We start from the raw sequence: 25609 nt of genomic DNA on the forward strand, positions 1-25609 counted from the left end.
TTCTTCTTCTTCTTCTTCTTCTTCTTCTTCTTCTTCTTCTTCTTCTTTTGGCTTGTAAACAACACATTCTTGAAATTCTGTGAGGCTAGAAGTCTTAAGATCAAGATGCTAGCAAATTTGGTATCTGACTACAACCCATTTCCTGGTTCTTAGATGGCCATCTCGGTGTGTCTTCACGTGCCAAAAGGGAGTTCTCTGTCCTTAATTCTATTTTTTTAACGTTTATTTATTTATTTTGAGAGAAAGAGAAGGTACGGTACGAGTGGTAGAGGGGCAGAGAGAGGGAGAGAATCGGAAGCAGGCTCTGTGCCACAGTGCAGAGCCTGATGCAGGGCTTGATCCCATGAACTGTGGGATCATGACCTGAGCCAAAACTGAAATTCAGAGGCTTAACCAAGTAAGCCTACCAGGCATCCTCTTTGCCCTTAATTCTTAAAACAACCACATTCCTAAAATATTGGGATTATCATCCCATTGTACAGCTAGGAAAATTTTGATTTAGATAAGTTACTTATCTTGCCCAAGTTCATAGCTCACACCCTTCATTTCTATCCTGTGACATCTGTCAAGGTTTCCCACATTGCTCATAAGAACAATACCATCACCCCTGCATAATGATTGAAAAATACCAGCAAAAACTTGCCCATATTCTGGATTCCATACTGATTACCATTGTTTGGTCAATGCATTTTTCTATTCAGATAGCACAATCAATTAACTTTGGATTTAATTAGATTATTTACTTACCAAAGATACATCTGGTTGTATCCATAAGGTTTGTGATTTTAAATGGTTGCCATGTATTGTGGTACTTAGTAGCTTTTATCTCAGAGGGCAGTTTGTCTTCATCTTATGCCCTGATTCTAAAAGCATCGTAATGTATGGGGCGCCTGGGTGGCTCAGTCGGTTAAGCGTCCGACTTTGACTCAGGTCATGATCTCACAGTCCGTGACTTTGAGCCCCACGTCAGGCTCTGTGCTGGCAGCTCAGAGCCTGGAGCCTGCTTTGGATTCTGTGCGTCCCTCTCTCTGTCCCTCCCGTACTCATGCTCTGTCTCTCTCTGTCTCAAAAATAAATAAAACATTAAAAAATATATATTTTAAAAGCATCGTACTATAGCCCAAATACATACCAGCCATCCTCATTTAATATCTAAATTTGTTGTAGATGTTTTGAACAGACCTATTGATTTACTGTTTCCCATTCTTCTTCTTCATATGATTGAATTATTTAATTTTTTGGCATCATGTATCTTTTTAGCCATTTTTTCTTAGAGGATGGCCAATAATTCAAGTCATTTAGTATGTACTTATTGAGACCCCACTATATACTAAGTATTGCTAAAAGCAAATCATATAACAGTAAGTAAAACAAGGTTCCTGCTCTCAATGAGTTTATGGTGGAAAAGGTGAAGCAGTAAACAGGAAAAGCTGGTCATTTTCCTAGACCTGCTGATAAGTGGCTTTTCTCAATTACTTTCCCATGCCCACATTTTTCTATTACTTTCTCTAAGAATGACATGATAACTTTCTTCCATGATTCCCATTATTGGTACTTAGCAGGATTTGTGTGATTTTTGGTTTGGGGATATTTTTGATGGTCAGAATTATTTCCAGATCAGCAATTTTCTTCTTAAATTGTTTGGGTTCAAAATGTCAACAAAGGCATTCAACATTTTATGATATATATTGTAAAATTTTAGCAGACTTCTCTGAGCGTGCTGCAGGTAAGAATTTTAGAATAGCAAGAATGTGATTACAATAGTAATACTGTGCAAATTGGACCAAACATGTGATTATAATAGCACAATGCAAATCGGACTAAGCAAAGCTTATTAATTCTTTGATGATTCGGAGCCTATGTTAGCCTGTTGCCATGACAAAGTCAGGATCAGGGATAAAGTTTACTACATAAAATAGTTGTGTGAGTAGAAGTAAAGCTGGAGAAATTTTAAATATTGATATCAGTATGGATCAAAATCTGGAAGCACTGTAAAAATCATATTATAAGTTAATTGAAAAATGTACCGAATTACAGAATTGATGTATGAAATACATATACCATTTACCATTGCAATGAAGTGAATCATTAAACTCATATGGTTCATTTGGAGTGAGTCAAATATACATTACTAGCAAAGTTTTTTAAAAAGTTAATATTTTTAAATATTGAGTTACACCTAATCATTCTTAGAATTCATAATTTGGATTTGAGTTTGAGATAACAAGTTCCTTTCCATCCCTCCCCCCCTCCTTTTCCTCAACTAATATGTATTTTAGCTCCTACTATGTACAAGACAGTGCCTATTAAGATTCCGTGCACATAGAAATATTTGACAATAATCCATGAAACAAAAATAGCCTTAAGTCCACAGTTCCCAAACTGAGCATCAGGGTACCTGGGATGTCACAGTGAACTCACAGGCTTCTGCAGGGCATCTCATGCTTTTTAAGGAAAAACAGCACCATCTGTCAGATACCGCACAAACTCTTAGCTCAAGTTAGTTCTACATTTCAACATTAGATAGCACTGTGTTCTTTTTCATGACATCTTAGCTTTGTAGAACCAGTTTTTGGGAGTTGCTATGATAAAAATTTAAAAAAAGGAGCTGAATGAAACTCAGTATAGAACAGGAGGTGCAAGGAGTGGTGTCAGATATAACAACAAGGCTTAAGAAGCTGTGCAAAGCCCACGGTGCACACATCCCTTTACTAAGTAATTGTAGTTATTTAAGAATGAAGTAAAAATACTATTTTTATTTCAATTTACGAGTATTATATTTTCCAACAGCTACTTAGTTGTTAAGACTTATGTATTTATTATTTGGATCTAACCACCTAATAAACATGACTGTTAGGTATTTCTCTTGGCCCAGGGACAACATGAAAAAGTCCTTGACATACCAAGGGTAGCATGAATTGAAAACATTTAGGAACCTTTGTCTTAGGTTAGTGATCATTTTAGAAACTCAGTGGCTTTAGCAGACTTTTACAAATACAGGTCCCTTTCATTCCTTTTTACATAAACACAATGAACCTCAGAAAGTTCATAATTTACACAGATCGTCCCGATTTTACTCCCTTGAGCTATTCCTGTGTCCCTTCTTCTGAATTCATATGTTTTCAAAGTTCCCGGCTTGTTTTTTTACATCGTTAGAGGGATGCGTACAGCGTAGGTAGAGGCTGTACTCCCACGCACACTCTTTGCGGAGGCCTGCCACAATAACACAACTGTATCCATATATAAAGTTCAGTGGCAGCCATTATTATATGAGGTTTAAATCAAATGCTTACAAGCTGGCACCTGACTACCTGCCTACGTAGCTTATTAGCATGGAGTAGATTTGCAATATTGTTCACAAGCTACTTTTACTTGAGTGTAGTTTCACCTTTTTTGGTCTTGTTGACTTGTAAAATACCCATTTGCAGCCATATTATACAAAAAGGTGTTTTCATTGGATAAAGAAGATGTGGTATATATACAATGGAGTATTACCCAGCAGTCAAAAAGAATGAAATCTTGCCATTTGCAACTATGTGGATGGAACTGGAGGGTATTATGCTAAGCGAAATTAGTCAGAGAAAGACAAATATCATATGACTTCACTCATATGAGGACTTAAAGAGACAAAACAGATGAACATAGGGGAAGGGAAGCAAAAATAATATAAAAACAGGGAGGGGAACAAAAACATAAGAGCCTCTTAAATATGGAGAACAAACAGAGGGTTCCTGGAACGGGTCGGGGTTGGGGGATGGGCTAAATGGGTAAGGGGCATTAAGGAATCTACTCCTGAAATCATTGTTGCAGTATATGCTAACTAACTTGGATGTAAATTAAAAAATAAAAAATTTTAGGGGCGCCTGGGTGGCGCAGTCGGTTGAGCGTCCGACTTCAGCCAGGTCACGATCTCGCGGTCCGTGAGTTCGAGCCCCGCGTCAGGCTCTGGGCTGATGGCTCAGAGCCTGGAGCCTCTTTCCGATTCTGTGTCTCCCTCTCTCTCTGCCCCTCCCCCGTTCATGCTCTGTCTCTCTCTGTCCCAAAAATAAAATAAAAACGTTGGGAAAAAAAATTTAAAAAAATAAAAAAAAATAAAAAATTTTAAAAAGGTGTTTTCATATTGGTTTATTCTGAATAACTAAATGTATCTTTTCTATGGTAGAATTTTCAAAGATTGCTAATATCTGCAATTAAAATGTATTTTTTAATCTACCTAAGGATAACCCATTAATTATTTTAAGTGGATTGACACCAAACCAATGTATTAGTTAATACTGATTTTTAAAAGGCATGAGTTAAAAGAGACTATGTTTGTTATGGTTTGCTTAATTTCTAGGAGGATATCACTGGCCACCCCTCGCCAGCTTTACAAATCTTCCAACATGACTCAGCGTTGGCAAAGAAGGGAAATTTCCAACTTCGAATACTTGATGTTTCTTAATACTATAGCAGGTAAGACATCTCATTCTTTAACTTCATAATACATTTGTGTTCATCAAAAGCATTGGTAATATGACTTGATGGAATGCATTTTTTTTTCTTGGAATTCAAATACAGCATTAGAATAAATGTGGGAGCACTCACGTTAGATGTTATCAGAAATGGTACAAGCTGGCACTGAGGTTTTAGATGCATTTGTTGTTGAAGAGCCTTTTCCTTGCTCCCCTTTGCCATTTCCTTTGCTGACAGCTTTGTCTGAAGGTTTATTAGAGTCAACAAACCATTGCCAGAAAGTGTCTGGAAATAATAATGGGAAAATGTAATTTCCCTACTTTGTCATTCTCGGCAATAGCAGCTAGACAGGAGAATAACAACAGGATTCTGCCTAGTACAGATGTCACCTGGATTGTGGCATGATTGGGTTACAGGATCTTTTCTTCTTAAAATCTTCGCATAAAAATATAAAAGCAGATTGCATTTCTAAATGATGAGTAACTGCCATCAACCTCAGCAGTACTGTGCCTGCAAATTAAAAGAAGGTAGTGGCTTTGTTTTCCTGTTAAATCATTGGCTGTCTGTGGTTAAACATATTTATGAGATTTAAGTGCCTCTTTCTTTTTTCCTAAATTAAGTTCCAAAAGCCCTTATTCATGTTGAATTACAAAAAGTGTACCTCTATAAGTCAGGCTCTGCAAAAACTTCTTGGAATAACATGAATTGAAGTAACTATATAAACACATATGCTCCCCTTTGGTTCTTGTTCTATTATGAATGAAGGCTCAGAACCATGAATTTAGAGACATGTTCTCTGAATAATTGCTTAAAAAGGATAACTGTGTAATATTACTCTTCTTAAATCAATCACATATGTGTGAATATGGATGCTATAGGGTACACATAGTAAATATGGGTGATGCAGGTATATATTAGATAGGCAAGAGAACACAATTTGTGAACAAAAGGGATAAAAAAGTTGTTGAAAATGTTTTTACATTTTAATCATTTAATACATATTGTAATGTAATGCCTTTGTGAATAGGATACTAGAGGTACAACCAAAGGTCTATTACATAAATTAAATTTTATTGTATATTGTATACACACATCTCCATCCTCTACGTGTACCTTCATGATATATTCATGATGTCTTTCGTATATATAATATATATGTGTATATACATGTATATACACATATATATGTCAGTAAACATGATGTTTATATCTTAAAGAAACCTATTTGCTCCCATAAAGATACAAGAAACAGGGGCGCCTGGGTGGCGCAGTCGGTTAAGCGTCCGACTTCAGCCAGGTCACGATCTCGCGGTCCGTGAGTTCGAGCCCCGCGTCAGGCTCTGGGCTGATGGCTCGGAGCCTGGAGCCTCTTTCCGATTCTGTGTCTCCCTCTCTCTCTGCCCCTCCCCCGTTCATGCTCTGTCTCTCTCTGTCCCAAAAATAAATAAACGTTGAAAAAAAAATTTTTAAAGATACAAGAAACAGGTTATACTGTTTAATTGGCACATATCGTGTCCATGTACAGATAGAGTGAACTTAAATATCTGAAGTATAAAAACCTTCACTAGCATAGGCAGGTAACCGCATGATGTAGCAGAAAGAAGCTTCAGTGCCAAAGAGAAGAAGGATAGAATCTGAGGTGTGCCAACTTTGTCCTAGAGCATAGATGGAGTTTCAGGTTGTAACCCTGTCCTGGACTTTGCTCTTTCAGTAACCATATTTAATCTGTTTACATCTGTTGTATCAAGTGATACATTTGGTCGTATATTGTCTCATTTTATACTATTTAAAAAAAAATTTGTATTCTTTTGTTTTTCTTTGGCCTTATAAAATTTCTCCCATTTGTTAGTGACTGTAGGAATCCTGTTATTAATTCTCCTAGAGATATGTTTACATTTTTAAAAACCCTCTAAAGTATATTTTCCTTATTTTTGAAGTCAAATATGAATCAGCAGTTTTAATTACTCCTATATAAGAACTTAAGGTCAATTTACTTCTTGTTCACTGCTTATTTTTGTCAATATGATTTACTACCCAGAATCTATGTTCTTATAGAACTCATATTTTTTGGAGTCCCTATATTTTGCATATTATGAAGGATTTCAAACTCTACTAAAATTTTCTCCTTGTTAATGCAGTACATCATTTTCAGCTACATGGATCTTTACCTGATTTTTAGGATAATGTTTGGTCTCTTTGTTATCTATGTTTGGCTTCTTTGTTATCTATGCTTGAGAGATCTATCAAGGCTAATTGTCTACCATATGTCATGGATGGGCATAAGATTTTTTTCCTCGGCTGTGTTAACTATTTGGAGCTGTTGTATATAAAACTGGAAGACAGGGTGATATACCTCACTCACAGTTCAGTTTCCAGTCGAGCTGGCATTTATATTAAACTGTTCTGCCATTCTAAGGTGGGTTTCTTGCTGTCTTTCTGGATGCAATGTGGTCTAGTTCATTGTTCTAAAGGACTCTTCTGGACTCCATCCCTTCCCACTACATTTCACTGATGTCAGATACACTTCCCACAATATGGTACAGTACCGCCTATAACCACCGCCTACCCCATGCCTGTTGCTGTCTGGGAGTTTCTTTCTCTGTCAAGCTCTGGAAAGATTGCAGTCTGGATAAGATAACATTGTGTTCCCATCTGTAAGCTATACCTGAGCAATACAGACACTGTTTTTTTCCTGGTTGGGACAGTCTTTGGGTTTCTGAGCCAGAGCACGCAGATCCTAAGGGATGTCTCAGTGTCATTCTACTCTCTTTTGAATCACTGGGGTCTGTTTCATTTGATGACATAAAGAATGTATAGGCCACTGGCTTTTTAAAAAAGAATTTATTGGCCCTTTCCTTTATAATGATCATATCTAAACATTGAAGCCCGTCTGTTGTAGACGGCGGGATAAAATGAAGTATAAAATTGGGACTAGGAGCTCAGAGCACTTACAACTGGATGGGTAAATGAACTATACATAAATAAGAGAGCATTTTAAGACAGCTGATGTTAAGTGCTGAATAAGTGCTGTAAATAATGAATGCTCTGAGAGCTAAGCAGAGTGGAGGAATTTTAAAGATGTGTTTGCTGGGGAGGAAAAAAAGAGCAGAGCTTTACAAATATTTCTGCCGGTTGGACATGTGATGTGTTCAGTGGACACGGGTATCATATCTTGGCTCAGAGCAGAGAATATTGGAGCTATCGGTAAGAGCCAGATTGTAAAGAGCCTGATCCCAGACTCTTAAGAGGTCAGTATGGTTTTGGAGTAGAAAGGGACACAATACAGAGTTTTAGGAAAATGAAACTGATGACGATGTATGGCCTGAATCGGAAATGAGATAGCCTACAGTTAGGGAGAGCTGTTGATAGGAGTGTATTACAGGTCTCTAGATACGAAGCCAATGTGTTCAGTTTTTTAGGAAATAGTCGGTGAACACACACTCTGGTTCTGACACTGCAGAGGAAACTAGAGTGTGGTTTCTGCCTTTGAAAAGATGATGGCGTAGTTGGCGAAACATAGGCACACCAGCAATTCCACGAAAAAGTGATAATTATTAGAACAAGAGAACATACAAAGCCATTTGGGGTCACAGAACTAGAAGGCATTACTTGTAACTAAGAGATCAGGGAAAGTTTTTCATAGGTAACACTTAAATTGAAAAGTATAATATAAGAAGTCACTGGAAAGTAAACAGAGGGCATTCCAAGAGAAAAGAAGATGTGGAGTGAAGAGTTGTATTAGAAGAGTTAAGGAGGCAGTAGGTATGGCAAAAAGAGCGGGGGGGGGGGAGGGGAGAAGTGCATGACTCCATGTAGAGTGTCATTGTACAAAAAGGAGAAATCACTGTAATGTGCTCTAGTTTGGTGGTTGGCAGTGTCACTTGGAGACTTGTGAGAGGTGACTATTCTCAGAAGACTCCTCCGACTTACTGAATTTGAGGCCCGGGGAGTGGGCCCAGCAATCTGCATTTCAGTAAGCTTTCAAGATGGTTCTGATACATATATAGTTTGAGCACCATTGCTCTAGCCATTTAAGATCTAATTAACAGAACAATATTTGCATACAAAAACAGTTAGAATAGATAAGAAATCATGCAGTTACATGCCATTAACAGTCGTTAAGAGTTTACAAAAGTGGCAGATGAGGATGAGATAGTCTGTTCAAAGGAAGCCTCGTAGAAAAGGTGGACTTTGAATTAGCTCTTAAAGGATTTTGTCTAGATAGATGATTATCCAGGCAACACGAATCTTTATACAGAAGTGGAATTGGAATGACAATTGAAAAAAAAAAAAAAAAGCTATGAATGTAAATATCCTGAGGTACTTTCCTTGGATACAGTCCTGCTAATTCTTCCCTGGCCATCATCCTCAAGTTTTAAGTAGGAGTGCCATTTTGTACAGAGCACTGGCATTGAAGATTTGGGTGATGGTTTTATAGAGATGCTTCACTAAAGCCAAATTGAGTATTTGTTAGGGAAGTAATTAGAATTGCCAATGTTTCTGATTTGTGGAGGAAAATGTATCCATTCATTTCTTCTTATTGAAACATTTTTCGAGTTCTCTATGGATCCTAGAATAAGGCAGCTGTAAAGATGTTACATTGAGTCAGTATCACTTTACTAACATGGGTTCCACTAAATAATCACGTTGTTATGTCACATGGTTTTGAGAATGCAGTTGTTGTTCAATAAATACTTATTTAAGGCCATTGATTGAAACTTAAGATTTATCATTTCTTGAAAGGATGTTAGTGTTCTTACTGACAAATTGTATTTCATTTCCTGGGTAATCCAAAGCCAGTACATGGTTGGCTGATAGTATTACAAATGCCTTTTTTAGAACATCTCTTTAATTATTCTTAATATCAAGCTTCAGAAAAAATAAATATTTTTATTATTTCTTTGTTTAGTGTTATGGTTTCTTTTGGAAATAGTTCTTTAATATTATAATTAACATTAAGAAACCATAAACAATAGTTGGCATTTATTGAGCAATTTAGAATGTTCCAAATATTTTTATAGGTGCTTTATGTGTATTTACTCATTTAAATGTAACAGTAACCCTAAGAGTTAGGTTCTGTTCTTATTCCCATTTAACAAGTGAGAAAATAAAGTACAGAGAAGGTAGATAACTTGCCCAAGTCACAGAGCTAACAAGTGATAAAGTCAGAATTCTGATGTAAGTAGTTCGGCTCCACAGCTCCCTTAACAAGTTTGCTTCCAGATATTCATGGCACCATTCAATTTCCTCTCAAGTCATCAGCTTTATTCTATTGAATGCTTAAAAACCTAAACAATTAAAGACTTGCAGTAATTTTATCATTTTCTTTTATATTTCATCAAAATAAGCTTTGAAAGTTTATTTGTGGCCATGAGTTTTGCAGATACTGATATTCTAGCACTAGAACCGGGCGTGGAATTATCACTTCTGATGTAGAACCTGGTATTATTTTCAGCTAAGTCTCAGATCCAGAGAAACCCTTTTTGAGACAGAGACTTGCTTGCAGGAAGTTTATTGGAAAGTACCTTTGCGATCGCATCTGTAGGGGAGTGAAGAAAGTGGAACTCAGCAGAAAGAGAAATTGAAGCCCAAGGCAGTGCGGAAAAGGCAAAGGAGACAGGAGCTAGAAGTTCAGAGTTGTCTTGCCTTGAAGCAAGGTGGCCAGGCCTTCATTACCTCCTCCACACTGCTATCACTGGATGCAAACTCCTGGGAAGGAGACAGGATCTTGCGTGAGAGGGCTTTCTTCTGATGCTGGCGACTCCTGGAGAGACACTTGGCCGAGCACCACCAGCCGCACGGTCAACACCAGCAACATGGCCACCAAGCCAGCATCCTCCAGGATACCAGTGGTTCTCAGAATCACCTGGAGGGCTTACTAAAACAAGGATCATTGGACCCCATCCCCTGAGCTTCTGACTCAGTAGCTTGAGGGTGGGGCTCAAGAATTTGCATTCCTAACAAGTTTCCAGGTGATGCTGATACCACTGGTCTAGGGCCCACACTTTGAAAACCATTGCACCACCTCTATATTCCTTAAAAGATATACCCCTTAAAGAGGGGCTACTGGGTAACTCAGTCAGTTAGGCATCTGACTTTTGACCTCTGCTCGGATCATGATCTCCCGGTTCGTATGTTCGAGGCCCGCATCAGGCTCCATGCTGACAACGTGGAGCGTGCTTGGGATTCTCTTTCTCTGCTCTCCTCCACTCTGCCTCTCTCAAAGTAAATAAAGTTAAAAAAAATAAATAAAAGATATACCTAAAGATAATTGTATTAATCCTCCATAGCACTCATATCTTCTATAGCACTGTCTATATCATATATTTTGGCATTTATGCTAATTTGTCCTTAGCATTTTATGTGTATATTTCATCTCTCTAATGAGATTATGAGATTGCTACAGAAAAAAAGCAAGTTTTGCTAAGTAAATACCCATTAAATTGAACTGACTTATACTTAGGCTTTACAAGTGTTTTGCTCGATTGTGTGATCTGTTATATGAATTTACGAGAATTGCTGGATGAGAGATTCTTTAAATTTCCTGGATTAAAGAGAAGATGTACAAAGTGCCTGGGTGGCTCAGTGGGTAACACTTGATCTGATTCTTGATCTCGGCTCAGGTTGTGATCTCACAGGTTTGTGAGTTCGAACCCTGCATCAGGTTTTATGCTGACAGTGTAGAGCCTGCTTGGGATTCTCTCTCTCCCTCTCTCTCTGCCTCTCTCTCTCTCAAAATAAATACATAAACTTAAAAGAATGAAAAATAAAGTGGAAAAGTTACAGGATGGGAATCTGGAAAGAAGAAACAATCTTTCTTGGCTTCACATTTTTAAAAATACAGGCTAATGTGACTTAGTAAATTTACTTTTCCTGTAAAAAAGCATTTTGGTTCCTGTGTTACACTCTCAGACTCAACCTTTTTTCTCCAAAATATTGTTTTAGCATGACATATATAATACATTTATGCCCCATTTCTTGTTCTTCATATTTTGAGGTCTGTCATACTTGGCCAATTTTGCTTTTCTCCTTTCAAGATGCTTTTAAAAATAAGATTCTGTATAAAGCATACAGCAACAGTGTCTTAGTATTAATGCATTATTAGATTTTTTAGACCCTCATGTGATACATGTATATATACATAATTGCATATAAATAAGCACACATTTTATTATATATAGGTGAGTTTTGTAAAGATACTTTACATGAAAAGTTTATCAAAAATTCTGAAAACATACTATTTTTAAAAGACACCTAAAAACTCACAGATGTTTTCATGGCCTTTATTTTGTTCTCCTTATAAATTTAATAAATATTCATTATAGAAAATTGGAAATAATAATTAACTCACTCATAAGCCTAGCCGTATATATCACATTAACCATTTTGGTGGCTTTTTTCTTTTTTCTTTTTCCATGTGTGCCTGTCTCATTGGGAACCTGCTACAAATGCAGGTTCGGATTCTATTTTTTTGATTTCATTAAATGTTCTTGGGAAGACATGATTTTTAAAACTGCATGAAAGTCCAGTTCAGGACTCTGGTATAATTTATGTAACTATTTCTGAAACACGTGGTTTTGTTTTGTTTTGTTTTGTTTTGTTTTGTTTTGTTTTGTTTTGTTTTCAAGGAACATTAAGTTTTGGAAGATTTACGTAGAAGAATTTTTTCTTTTCTTTTTTATTTTTTTTACATGTAGAAGAATTTTAATAATGCTTGGAGTTCAAATAAAATATGGTTTCCACCTTTAATTCCTGGAGTTGACCCGATTTCTGTTCATTGTGTTCTGAAAGATACAACCTATGCCTCATTTTATACCTTATTAGATACTACCATGAACAAGATGTTAAAACCTGGCATTCTTGCATTTAAGAAAATAGCAGAGTGATTGCTAACATAGCTTTGTCTAAATGCTTCTGTTAGGTCTGAGGATTTTTCTAAAGGTTTTCGAGTTGTGTTTCATATGATCAGCTAATGAATTCAGCACAACTTCCCCAACCCCAACCTTTTTCTCCTGTTTAGCATTTTCCACTTTTTTACTCTGTGATGTACAAGCCCTCCCTGGTTAATTATGTATATATTTAGCTACTGCATGTGTTGGGCTTATTATTGTCATCTAATTAGATGTAACTTGAACTGCTTGCTTCTAGAAAAATCATTAAAAATTCTTTCCTAATGACCTAGAGATGACAAAATGTCTGTAAAGTGTGAAGAAGCAGACAAGCACAGGAACATCGCTCTTAAAGAGTGTTAATCCAGATGCTGCAATCATCTAATTAAACAATATTTTGCTGTCATTAACATTTTCACCAAGGAATTGCAGTTATAATTTCTTTGTCAGCTGTCTCTAGATCACTTTACCTTCAAAACTAAAGTGCCATATAAAAACATTAAATTGGATGGTTTAATTAAAAAGTTTTTTTCTTTAAATGAAGAAACATATCCAGTGTTTCTGAGATCTCATTTACTGTGCTTCACTTTTATTGTTTGAGTAGATTAGTGTCATAGGCTTGCAATATTTAATATTCATCTTCTAAGATAAAACCTTATGAGCATAGTTAGTAAAAAAAAAAAAAATCAGCACTTACCACTGTTGGAAAAAAAAGAACCCTACCAATTACAGCATAAGGTTATTTACTAAATTTCAATTATCCTTAAAAAAAAAAAAACCCAAAATATAAAAAACAAAAAAACAGAACAGTTGATAAGTAGGTTCCTCCAAGTGCCAGAACCTAATAGGTATTACTTTGGAAACATTTCATTTTTTTTTTAATTTAGTAAAGTCTTTTTGTTTGTTTGTTTGTTTGTTTCACTAAGGTGTTTAGTAAAATAATTAAGTAACATGCTAATTCATGAATGCAGAATCCCAAAGTACCATTTAATTATTCTTTTTCATCCATGTGATTTTTAAATACATTGTACATTTTTCATTTAAATAAAAAATATATGTTGACTATCCATATTGCAAGGCTTTTATGTGAAAATTTTTATTTAAAAAGGTTTGACTATAACTGTATAAGTACATTTATTTATAAAATTTTTTTGTATTTATTAGAATTTAAATGGTGCTATCAGCCTTCGTAATTTAAATAGTGCTAAATTTTCCTAAAAATTTATTTTGAAATAACCTTCCAAAGATCATTAAAAGTGAATTACAAAACGTGTTGCAGAGAGCAATTTCATAAACTGTGAGTGTTGGCATCCATCAATGTTGTGTGTGTATTTTAAAGATAATGCTTGCTTTCTTTGTTCTTTTTCCAGAAATACTATTCTATCATTTCCTATATTAGAAAGTCACTTTTATTAAAACGCTGGTATCTTCAAATATGGTCTCTATTTTTATGCTGTTTGCATTTATATGATAACATTTAAGTATTGAGTCAAGAGAAATTGGCTTTTTATTTATTTTATCTTGAGAGGTTTTTTTTTTTCCCCCTTAGTGTATATGGTATAAAACTTTATCAGAAAATTTAAAAACAATTACGATATCTAATTTTCAACTAATTCATATTTATGAATAATATAAATGTATGTTACATAAATAATAGCAACATTATTCTATGAAAATACACTCATTTAGTGGAAGACCTACTTTTCATTGAAACCGACAGATTTTTAAGTAGAATGGTAACCCAGAAAACGACAGAGCCTTAAATATGCCATGGGCCCAGTTAGAATCCCAGAAATAGCTCCGCTTAACCGATCTAGACTCTCTATATTCCATGTGTAGGAAAAAATATGGATAGTAATCAGGTGTCCTAGGCTAACATATACATGAGCTGTCAATAATACATTTAAAATTTTATACTTTTATACTTTGTACTTTGCAGTGATACTGGTTTGGCAGAAAATGTTCATGCACAAGACTTTAATAAAGGTTCCAAATTCTTATTTATTCTCATCAGTATTATTCTTCCCAGTAGACTTACAAACATAAAACAGGTGCATTCATTGGCCGAGCTGTCTAGCTGCAGACTTTTTCCTCATGGTTCACCATGTCACTCTGTCTCGTATGTAGTGCATTGCCTTTGCATGGTCCTCATCCGCCAAGAGACCATCCTGCAACTTTCCTTTTTCACTTGGCTGTTTGTTCACCTTTTAAAATTTGGTTCATTTTATGCCATTTTTATCATATGTGTATTCATTCCTTCCACAGACATTTATTGGCAAACAGTGTGTTTGAGATTAAAAATGAAACACAACCCTAGACTCTACATTCGTGAGTGTGCAGAGTAATGGGGAAGCAGACAAGTAAACGTGCATTAGGGGCAACTTACATCTGTGTGAGTGCTGTGGTGGGGGAAGGTAGGGGAGCCCGAACCTGCCCCTCACCTCATTCCAGGGAAGTGCTGTCTACAGGTCACCTACGTCTATAATACGTACCGACATCAATGCACACACCTAAAACAATATGTCATTTTTGTTGTAAAATATAGATTCACAGGTAAAATAGTCACCCAGTAAAATGTGTATGAAATGAATGAATTAGTTTGATCTGATGCTTGCAATAGCACATTTAGTTCTCCCTTGGATTATAGTTCGTTTTTTTTTTCTATTTCACAATCACAATTACCAATTGCTGCAGGAAGTAGGTATCATTTAATGACAATTCTTGACGACAAACAAGATAACGTATGCATATCTATGTTACCGTCGTGCTATATGTGGTGTGTGCACTAAAGCATTCTGGATGAAATCCATACAAATGGATATAAATTATATTAAATCCATGTAAACCATCACCAAGTGCTGGTGAAATCACTCTTTTGTATGAATTTGAATGGAAGTTTAGAAAGTTGCCCATGATCAGATTATGACATATTTTTACCTAAAAAAAAAAAAAAAAAAAAAAAATTGTCCAACAAAAGTTTTCTTTGGCCCCTGTTTCTTTAATAGCGATTCTCTTAATTCCCTCTGCTCACATGTTATTTCAGTACCAGTTTATGAGGGCAAGCCAATGCTGTGATTTCCCTAAACTTTCCACCTTCCCGCTGTGCTTCAGTGAAACTCGTAAGTCATTCTAGGAAAAAATAAACGGCAAACCCAACCAAAGGTCCAGCAGTTGTCCCCTAAAGTGAAATAACATAATCCATAATGTGTGGGACATCTGCCTCTGAACTTTTTCATTCTGGCTTCAGAGTACTCCCATGAGCCCTTCTCAAGTGATCCTTAGAACCCTTGGTATAAGCTCAATGTAGCATTCTGTACACTGGCAATATAATTTCTAGGTATATAGTCATTGGAGTAGAATACCGTCACATAACCTGCAAATGTACAGGTCGGCAGGAGGACCTCATCCATGATCACTTTTAGGAATCTTCACCAGCAGGGAGGGAGGGCTCTGCTCTTCAGGCCGGTCATATCGTCATCACAGCTGGCAGCGAAGCAATGGAGAAGGGAGGCGCCCGTGTGGCGGCGGGTTGTAGTGGGTCAAGACTAGGAGTGGGGCAAATCACTTCTGCTCATGTTCTATAGATTCAAACCTCTGAGTGCCATGCCCACAGCTGCCTGTGAGGAAGGTTGAGAAATGTGGTCTAGCCCAAGAAGATAAATCAATGACGATCAACAGCTAACAGTCTCTCCCACAAGCTTCTATTATGAAAAGTCATTCTAGTTACTCGTTTCTTAATTATTATTGAGTGAATTCACTTGAAACACATTGTTGCTAGAGTGCTTTTTATTAAACAAAGACGCAGTTCAATAAACAAGTTACTGTTTTCTGAAATCCAATAGTTTCCTTATATAAGAACAGAAACGATTTCGTAAGCAATTCGTGCGTACAGATTTTCATTTCTCTTTTTCTTTGCTAGGACGAACATATAATGACCTGAACCAATATCCTGTGTTTCCATGGGTATTAACAAACTACGAATCAGAAGAATTGGACTTGACTCTCCCAGGAAACTTCAGGGATCTATCAAAGGTAACTTTGTTAATTTTCTTCATAAGACTTTATTCTAAAAGCGTTCCTACCAGGTATATTTGTAAGAAGTAAACCTGCATCTTCTTTTGTGGTCTGTGACTAAAGCACATCAATTCTTAGCATAGGAACTAAGCTGTAAGAGGATAAATTAGTACTAGCATAGACAGAATGAAATGCATACTTGAGAAAAAGCAGATGTAAGGAGAGGTTGCTCACATATCCTTGGTTTCAAAGGTCAAGGTAAAAAAAAAAACCTGAAATTAGAACAAAATATTATGGTAAATTATTTCTATGATATATTTCTTAGGTGATAAGACATATCATCTTGACCATCTGCACACACACACGCTATGTAGGGAAACATAATAGTGAAAAAAAGTAGGGCACAGTAATTTATCAAGGATCTGTTAAGATACAAGAGAGAAGATTTGGCCCCAAAAAATGGCAAGAAAAAATACATAATGGTGGATAAGAATAAAAAAGCAAATTTTCGGTTAGTTTACCTCATTTATCCAGAGAAAACTTCAGTGGGTTACTACATTATTTGAAGTGCAGTGAAAAATTAGGAACTAAGCCCCAAAATGCTTCTCTGGAGCCTAAGCTGATGTCAGAGCCAGACCCTAAAGTTTACACATACACTTCAGCCATTTTAAGCCTCAGCTCATTCACTCTGTATTTCGCTCTCTTTTCTATCATACTTTTTTTTTTTTTTGAGAGAGAGAGAGAGAGAGAGAGAGAGAGAAAGAGAGCAGAGCATGAACGAGCATACCAGCAGGGGAGGGGCAAAGAGAGAAGGAGAGAGAGAATCTTAAGCAGCCTCCAGGACCAGCACAGAGCTGACATGGGGCCTGATCTCAGGACCGTGAGGTCACAACCTGAACCGAAATCAAGTGTTGGATGCTGAACCGACTGAGCTACCCAGGCGCCCCTCTACCGTTCTTGGTTGTCCGCTTTAGCATCCCGCAGCAGGTTAGGGGTCACACGTGTGTGCGTTTGGTTTGGGTGCAGGGAGGGCTGAGGGGCTCAGCAAGAGATGCATAAGCCCTGCAAGTCAGGGAAACATGCATTGTGGCCAATTTGAGAGTGGTCCCACAGATAGTTTTTAACTCAGCACACCTTCTCTTGCCTCCTTTCTTACTTTTGGAAACTAGACCTACGAGGTTGAAGTTCTGTATTACACGGCTTACTAGCTGTGTGACCTGATGTCACTTTCTCTTAGCCTTGGTTTCCACATTTGTAATGCGAGAATAGTACCATCCTAAGCCACACGGTTGCTAAGATCAAATGACACATGCACTTAAAGAATGTGACACTGGTACTTGGCACATTGAAGCACTCTGTGACTATTAGCTATTATTATCATACAGGCAATATTTCTTAGCCTGTTTTTGAAGCCAGTGGACAAATATCTGCACATTCTTATCTGTCGTTCACTCTCTAGTTCTTTTATGTTTTGTGTGACCTCCTTATCGAATCTCTGTTGCTGCCTCATTTGCTAATTTTAGTTATGATGTTACAGGTTTGAAAGGGACCTGGAGAGATGAGTTAGCCAACATCTTACTGAGAATCACACATCTGGGAGAAAACAAAATGCTAGCAATTTAATTCTAATACGGTCTCAAATGTAGTAATTTTTGCAGTCCAAATGAACTGAACAGAAATCTTGCATCATTTACCATGGACGAGTAATTATTCCGGCCCAGGTAGATAGAAACAGTGTACTTCATGGGGCCTGCCCTCCCGGAGCAAGTATCGTTATAAAGTATCTGAATCATGAAACCATTCTCTGCAAAACTGAATGATAAGGTATGATATTTTACAGAGAACTACATGAGAGGCAATAAATAGGCAGTAGTTAGGAAAGGGAACCCCGGAGCTAGACTGCCTGGGTTCACATCCTAATTCTGCCAACTTACTGGCTTCAGGGTCTTAGACAAGGTTAATTTTCATTTTGCCTCAGTTTCTTCACCTGTAAAATAGGGGCAACAATAATAGATGTGTTATGAGGATTTGATGAGTCAGTAAGTGTAAAGAACTTAGGAGAGTTCTTGGCATTTCAACATTAGCTAACACCGTATGTCTAAAGATAATGTAGTAAATCATTGATAGAGGTCATATACTTTGAATTATCTTTCAGATATTGATGATAAATAGAGATGCTATTACATTCATGTTGGCATTAGAATGTGTGAAGATATGCATTTTTTGACATGACTTGCCAAGATGGTGGTGTAATCTTTGGGTGTGAAACAAAACCAAACTAACTCATCAGTGTGAGGATGAAAACTGTCAAAATGGTTCTTTTACACCATCTTGTCTGCATATGTTTTATTTAGCATGACTCAAGTGGCTGCTGTATGCTAGTCAGTATAAAATACACGTACAATAAAATTTATACTAGATTGTCAAGTAGTATGATACGCAGTATTAAAACCTCAAAAGCTGACTACCACTCTGGCTATTTTAGATTTTTTTTTAAGATTATTTTAAAAACAGGGCAAGAGGTTCTTTTGCTTTGAAATTAACTGGACTATTATGGCAGTAGGAAGCTTCTCAGTTAAGTTCCCTTTACTTCCTCCATTTATGTATTCATTTTTCAGTCAACAAATGTTTATCGTACCCCTGCTATATGTCAAGCGCTGTACTGCATGAAAGAGTGTACAGGAGTTAATAAAACAGACTTAGTCTCAGCGCTTTTTGGAAAGAGTCCAGTCCAGAGCTGAGATGAAAACTCAGGTAGTTACCAGAAATCTGAGGCCAGCATTTCTGACAGTAGGTTGAGTGGGGACTGGACCAAATTGGAGAGTTCATGCTTAACTACTTGAAGACATTGGACTCAAATGTTCTTAAAACACTATCCCAACCAAAGAAAATATAGCCTTCATTATAATTAATATGGATTAGATATGGCATATGGTAAAATATTTGCAAGTCATTATAGATTTTTAATTTGCTCCTATAAAAAAGAGATAAATGAGGAGATCACTGTTTCTAAAGTAACTAGAATATGTAAACATTCTTCAGGTTTTTGGTGCTGATTCATTTAGCGTTCCTTTCGGCAGAGCATTTCCCTCTGTAACTCACACGTGCTCTCCTGATTGTATGTAATGTTAAATAAGTAGAAGAGGTAAACAAACAAGGTGACGTGAATACTAACTATACGTTCGCAAGCATGGAGTCCTTCGTGCTGCGAACATTTGAACCTATGAGCTCTTAAAAGATAGATAGCTTTTTTTTCTGCTATGTTCCATGCTTTAGTAATTTGTTCTTTATATTCTGTCAGACAAACATGATAGGAAAATGTTAGCAAATTAAAGACTCCTGATGTGTTAATAAATTACTCTTGCATTGTTCCCATGCTTCATTGAATTTCTTAATAGGAACTTCTTACAAATGGACTAGAAACCCAAAACTATCCTGTATAAAAATCATTAATAAACAAGATTTTAATGTATGAAAATATTTTATATACCTAATAGGAAAGTGACATTTGAAGTATAATATTATAATTGGAAGGACAAACTACTAGTAGTGAAATATAATTGTAATGAGATGACCATTAAGAAGGACATGAAAGTCTTATTGGTATAATCAATACTACAAATGAAATATTTAATACAGAAGTTGTTAATCTTCAAAAGCTCAAGGAAGAATTGGAATATCTGAATGATATTATTAACCAGGAACCTTCTAAAAGGTCTCTAAAAGCAAAAGAAATGTTCCTAAACAAAGATTGGGACCCGTGGAATAATTTCTAGCAGTGAATAATTCTACAATTGGTTTCAGTAAGCACCTTTTTTTTAAAATTTTTTTTAATATTTATTTATTTTTGAAAGAGAGAGAGAGACAGCACGAGAGACAGAGGGGCAGAGAGAGGAGGAGACACAGAATCTGAAGCAGGCTCCAGGCTCTGAGCTGTCAGCATAGAGCCCGATGTGGGGCTTGAACTCAGAGAGTGCAAGATCGTGACCTGAGCTGAAGTCAGCAGCTTAACCAACTGAGCCACCCAGGCGCCCCGTCAGTAAGCACCTTTGAAGCCCCAAATAATTTTCATGTTCTTTATTGTATAAAAAACATAAGAAGCTGTGAGGGGTTCCTGGGTGGCTCAGTCAGTTAAGCATCCGACTTCGGACCCGTGAGATCATGACCTGAGCCGAAGTCGGACGCTTAACTGACTGAGCCACCCAGAAACCCCTCACAGCTTCTCTGATCTTGCAGTTTGTGGGTTTGAGCCCTGCGTCAGGCTCTGTGCTGACAGCTCGGAGCCTGGAGCCTGCTTCAGATTCTGTGTCTCCCTCTCTCTCTGCCCCTCCCCACTCGCACTCTGTCTCTCTCTCAAAAATAAATAAACATTAAAAAAATAAGCTGTGAAATATACAATCCCTAGAAAATTGAATTTTTTTTCTTTCTTTATAATCCCACATTACACTGGCTTCTTGAAATTCTATGTTGTCAGAACTATTGAATGAAAGCTTGAGAAAACCCAGTTCATATTGGCTTGAACAATAAATCAGTGTTCTGACTGAAAATTCAGAGGCACATTTGGTTTTCAGCAAGATCTTCAACAGTGATACATATAATAAAGGTTCTTTGGTTCTTTCCTTCTTCGGCTCTGCCTTCCCCACTTGGGCCTCAAAGTTCATCTCCACTGAGTGGCCTCCAAGAGCTCCAAGTACTCCCCTTCAAGTATTAAAATGGCTGTGTCCGTTGTTCTAGACCTCACATCATACAACCCAAAGGAAAAGAAAGCATCTCACCGAGTAGCGCTCATGGAAGACAGAAGAAACTTTTCTTTCCCAGAAATCCCAGAAAATGTCTCCTTATTTCTCATTGGTGCTGCTTAACAGGGAGGGGAATATGTTCACTGGAGATGAAATAAGCCAGTCATTTCCCATGGTTGGAGCCAAAGGTAGAGTCAGGATCACACAAGACACCTGTCAGGGAATGATGAGGTGAAAGTTGACCAAAGGGAATTTGGATTTCCATTCCCTAAAAAAAGAAGACTTAGTTGTGGTCAGCTCTCTGTTACAAAGTGTCGAGTACATTGTATCTGAGTTTCTTCTCTTCTATAATCTAGAGAGTAGCAAATAAATTACAGGTTTGTTTGCACACAGCTACTATATAAAAGGAGCTTTTGCAAGGTGCTAAGAGGACCTTAATGTATAGTCCTCACCCTGGAGGAATATTCACTTGTTATGAGGGGAAAAAAGCCAATAGGCAATGGGTTTTTATTACATGCATACAATTTTAATAGATGAACATCAGGTGGAATCAGAGATAAATTTGCCATAAAGCTAATGAAGCTTAAACTTCAAGGCCCCTCATGTTTCAGGGGCTTCCTATGCCTTGCCCCTCATCTTACGCTCATAGGCATAGGTTTGTTTTCATAGAGAGCCCCCCTCCAACAAATTCCTAAGCCCTCTGGACTTCTTTTTCCTCTTCTTTAAAATGAACACAGGGGCGCCTGGGTGGCGCAGTCGGTTAAGCGTCCGACTTCAGCCAGGTCGCGATCTCTCAGTCCGTGAGTTCGAGCCCCGCATCGGGCTCTGGGCTGATGGCTCAGAACCTGGAGCCTGTTTCCGATTCTGTGTCTCCCTCTCTCTCTGCCCCTCCCCCGTTCATGCTCTGTCTCTCTCTGTCCCAAAAATAAATAAACGTTGAAAAAAAAAAATTTTAAATGAACACAGTACTATTTACATAATAGGGTTGTTGGAAGAATTAAACGCACTAATGTAGGAAAAGCACGTAGCGTAATATCTAGCACACGGGTAGCATTCAATGGTAGCTACAAAACACATTTCTATAACTGTCAGCTGAGGGCTCACTGTCTTCGGTACGATCGAAAAAATTGAGAGAAAGATGGTTTGATTTAATTTTGTTCTAATAAAATAAAAAGCAATACCTTTTAATAAGATACAGAGTCATGGGGCACCCTGGGTGGCTCAGTCGGTTAAGCGTCCAACTTTGGCTCACGTCATGATCTCACAGTTTGTGGGTTTGAGCCCCGCGTCGGGCTCTGTGCTGACAGCTCGGAGCCCGGAGCCTGCTTCGGATTCTGTGTCTCCCTCTCTCTCTCTGCCTCTCCCCTGCTTGCACCCTGTCTCTATCTCAAAAACAAATAAACATTAAAAAAAAAGATGCAAAGTGATATTCTCATGCAGAAAGTAATTGCTTTTCATCTCTTTAAATTGTCAAATTACCAAAACCTTAAACATCCAGATACTGAAGTTAAGTGTTTATTGAAACTTGAGATGCACATTTATTTAGACTGAAATATTTTATGACATTTATAATATTCATATTCTTTCTTTTAACCCAATTAATTGAACAAAGAGCACAGGAACAGTGAAAGTTCTTTATCAGTAAAATTTATTAGACCCCTCATTTTGATTAGCCTTCACAGGTTCTAGTTTTATGTATTACCTGTACAAGGTAGAGGTTATGTTTATTGTTTGGCATGATGGACAGCAAATGAAACAATGTGTCATTGACTTATCTTTTCAGCACTCAACCAGTAGTGGGTGTGACAATTTTTCCCTCCATGTATACAGATTTTCCTTATGGAGATGCAACGTTGTGGTGAAATCTATCTTCAAACATGATGTATGCTAATGATTCAGTTATTCACATACACTCACATGAACCTTGCTCTTAAATTACAGTGGTTACATGGCTTTGACATGAAGCACAGCCTCTGCTCATTAAAGTGTAAATGGAATTTTCCTATTTCCCAGTCATGCCCTCTGATAAATGAAATAGTTTCATCACAAAGCCAAGTCCTGCTAATATTGACATGAGCGTTAAGACATCACACACACACACACACACACACACACACACCCATTCACTGAGTGGAAAAAATATATTTTGTTAACACAGGAGTTGTTTGACTGACAGATGATGATAAGCATAACCATTTTCCCAAATTATTATGCCACTTAAAAAAAGGAAGTGATAATGCCTCGAGGCTTTGAAATGTGATAATGCAAATGAACGCACTGAAGTGTGAATACTCTTCAGCCGTCCATCCATGATAGTACAGCCAAATGTCTATATGCCATATAGAAGAGAGTTTACCTTGTTAGGTGTGGGGGGTGCTCCATTCAGCAATGTGGCACAAGTTTCTATCGTTATTTTATCTTTTCTTTTTCACCTTAAGTTAACAATATCTAAAATGAAATTCGTTCTGTTTATTTTAATACATAATCTCACTAATGCTTGGGTTTTAACAACAAAACCTGAAGAATGGGCAAAACTACTGGGTGTATTAATAGCTGACTATGATGCTATAAAACTTGGCAGAAGATAAAAATGTGAATGTGTGAATTTAATTCTATACCAAAACCCGCCAAAAACCTACTGCCAAATTTGAAATACTTTTCTAAATATATGTCGAATGTCACCTTAACGTTAGTATACCCCAACTTGAAAACTGTTTTTGTTAGGCTTGCTCATACTGCATTGTTGAAGGAGAGGTACTATTTTGAGACGGAGTATTGATTGGCAGTATTTGGAAACTGTTTTAAACTCATGGAATAATCCAACCTGAGGGTATAACTTGCAAAGGGGGGAAATGCAAAAAAGGCACCAATTTCAAAATTGGGTTTATTTGAATTTATATTTCTATTCATGTACTTGCTCTTCCGTTATACAAGCATTTATTGCACACCTACGTTGTGCCAAGTATTGGAGATAAGACGATAAGATGGTTGAGCGTCTGACTTTGGCTCAAGTTATGATCTTATGGTTTTGATTTGTGAGTTTGAGCCCAGCATCAGGCTCACTGATGTCAGCGCAGAGCCCATTTCAGGTCTTCTGTTCCCTTCTCTCTGTCCCTCCCCCACTCCTGCCTGTGCTCTCTCTCTCTCTCAAAACTAAATAAAACATTTTTTTAAAAAAGACAATAAGAACTGGTTCATACCCTTAAGAATCTATATTCATTTTTAGTTTACCCAGTGGCATATTATGTTCTTTTCCTTCTAACTGAAAGAAAGAACCAACTAAGTTCAGACAAAGAAAAAGGTTGGGGCGCCTGGGTGGCTCAGTCGGTTAAGCGGCCGACTTCGGCTCAGGTCATGATCTCGCGGTCCGTGAGTTCGAGCCCCGCGTCAGGCTCTGTGCTGACAGCTCAGAGCCTGCAGCCTGTTTCAGATTCTGTGTCTCCCTCTCTCTGACCCTCCCCCATTCATGCTTTGTCTCTCTCTGTCTCAAAAATAAATAAACGTTAAAAAAATTAAAAAAAAAAAAAGAAAAAAAGAAAAAGGTTGGTTCATAGGCACTGTGACAACCAGAAATAGTGAGGTGTTTTTTTGTTCACTTTTATCTCCACTATTTGTTGGAGATACGTAATAGGGTGACAGGGAGCTCTGAGGATGTACACAGAAGTCCCAAACCGGTCCCATGCTCTGCCAGCTTATGCTAAACGTCCCCTAGTCTCTTTTCTAGTTCCTTCCCATTTAGCCAATTGTCCAACCCCTTCAGAGAGAAAGAGGGAGAGAGGGAGAGAAAGAGAAGAAAGTGCTAGAGCCTGTCCTGCTTTGAAAACTTTAAGCTGTCAGGGACACCTGGCTGGCTCAGTTGGTACAGCATGCAACATTTTTTTCTCTCTTTTTTTTAATTTTTAAAAGGTGTTCATTTATTTTAAAAAGTGTTTATTTTTGAGACACAGAGACAGAGACAGAGCGCGGGCAGGGGAGGGGCAGAGAGAGAGGGAGACACAGAATCCGAAGCAGGCTCCAGGCTCTGAGCTGTCAGCACAGAACCCGACGCGGGGCTCGAACCCACAAGCTGTGAGATCATGACCTGAGCCAAAGTTGGTTGCTTAACTGACTGAGCCACCCGGGTGCCCCATGCAACTCTTGATCCAAGGTCATGAAGTCGAGCCCCGTGTTGGATGTAAAATTACTTGTCAAATAAATAGATGAATAGTGAAAGAAAGAAAAAGGAAGGAAGGAAGGAAGGAAGGAAGGAAGGAAGGAAGGAAGAATGAAAGAAAAGAAAAGAAAACTTTAAGCTGTTAGAGAAGGAACTGGGAACCATAGGAGCACTTTTGCAGTGTATGTTCTTAGAATACTACCTGTAGGGGCGCCTGGGTGGCGCAGTCGGTTAAGCGTCCGACTTCAGCCAGGTCACGATCTCGCGGTCCGTGAGTTCAAGCCCCGCGTCGGGCTCTGGGCTGGTGGCTCGGAGCCTGGAGCCTGTTTCCGATTCTGTGTCTCCCTCTCTCTCTGCCCCTC

The 25609-nt window shown here is 37.6% G+C and overlaps 1 protein-coding gene across 11 annotated transcripts in view; it reads left to right on the forward strand.

Moving 5' to 3' along the window:
• The window catches only part of NBEA (neurobeachin), a 689863-nt gene that overhangs the window by 564333 nt on the left and 99921 nt on the right, over positions 1–25609 (forward strand). For all 11 annotated transcript variants that reach the window (XM_040448178.1, XM_040448180.1, XM_040448182.1 and 8 more), the window contains 2 exons: positions 4337–4452; positions 16261–16373. In XM_040448178.1, coding sequence (XP_040304112.1) covers positions 4337–4452; positions 16261–16373 — 229 coding nt within the window. The remainder of the gene's footprint in view (positions 1–4336; positions 4453–16260; positions 16374–25609) is intronic.

Source organism: Herpailurus yagouaroundi, unplaced genomic scaffold (assembly GCF_014898765.1).
Source record: "Herpailurus yagouaroundi ecotype Mexico unplaced genomic scaffold, PumYag 197, whole genome shotgun sequence".
Taxonomy (NCBI): Eukaryota; Metazoa; Chordata; class Mammalia; order Carnivora; family Felidae; genus Herpailurus; species Herpailurus yagouaroundi.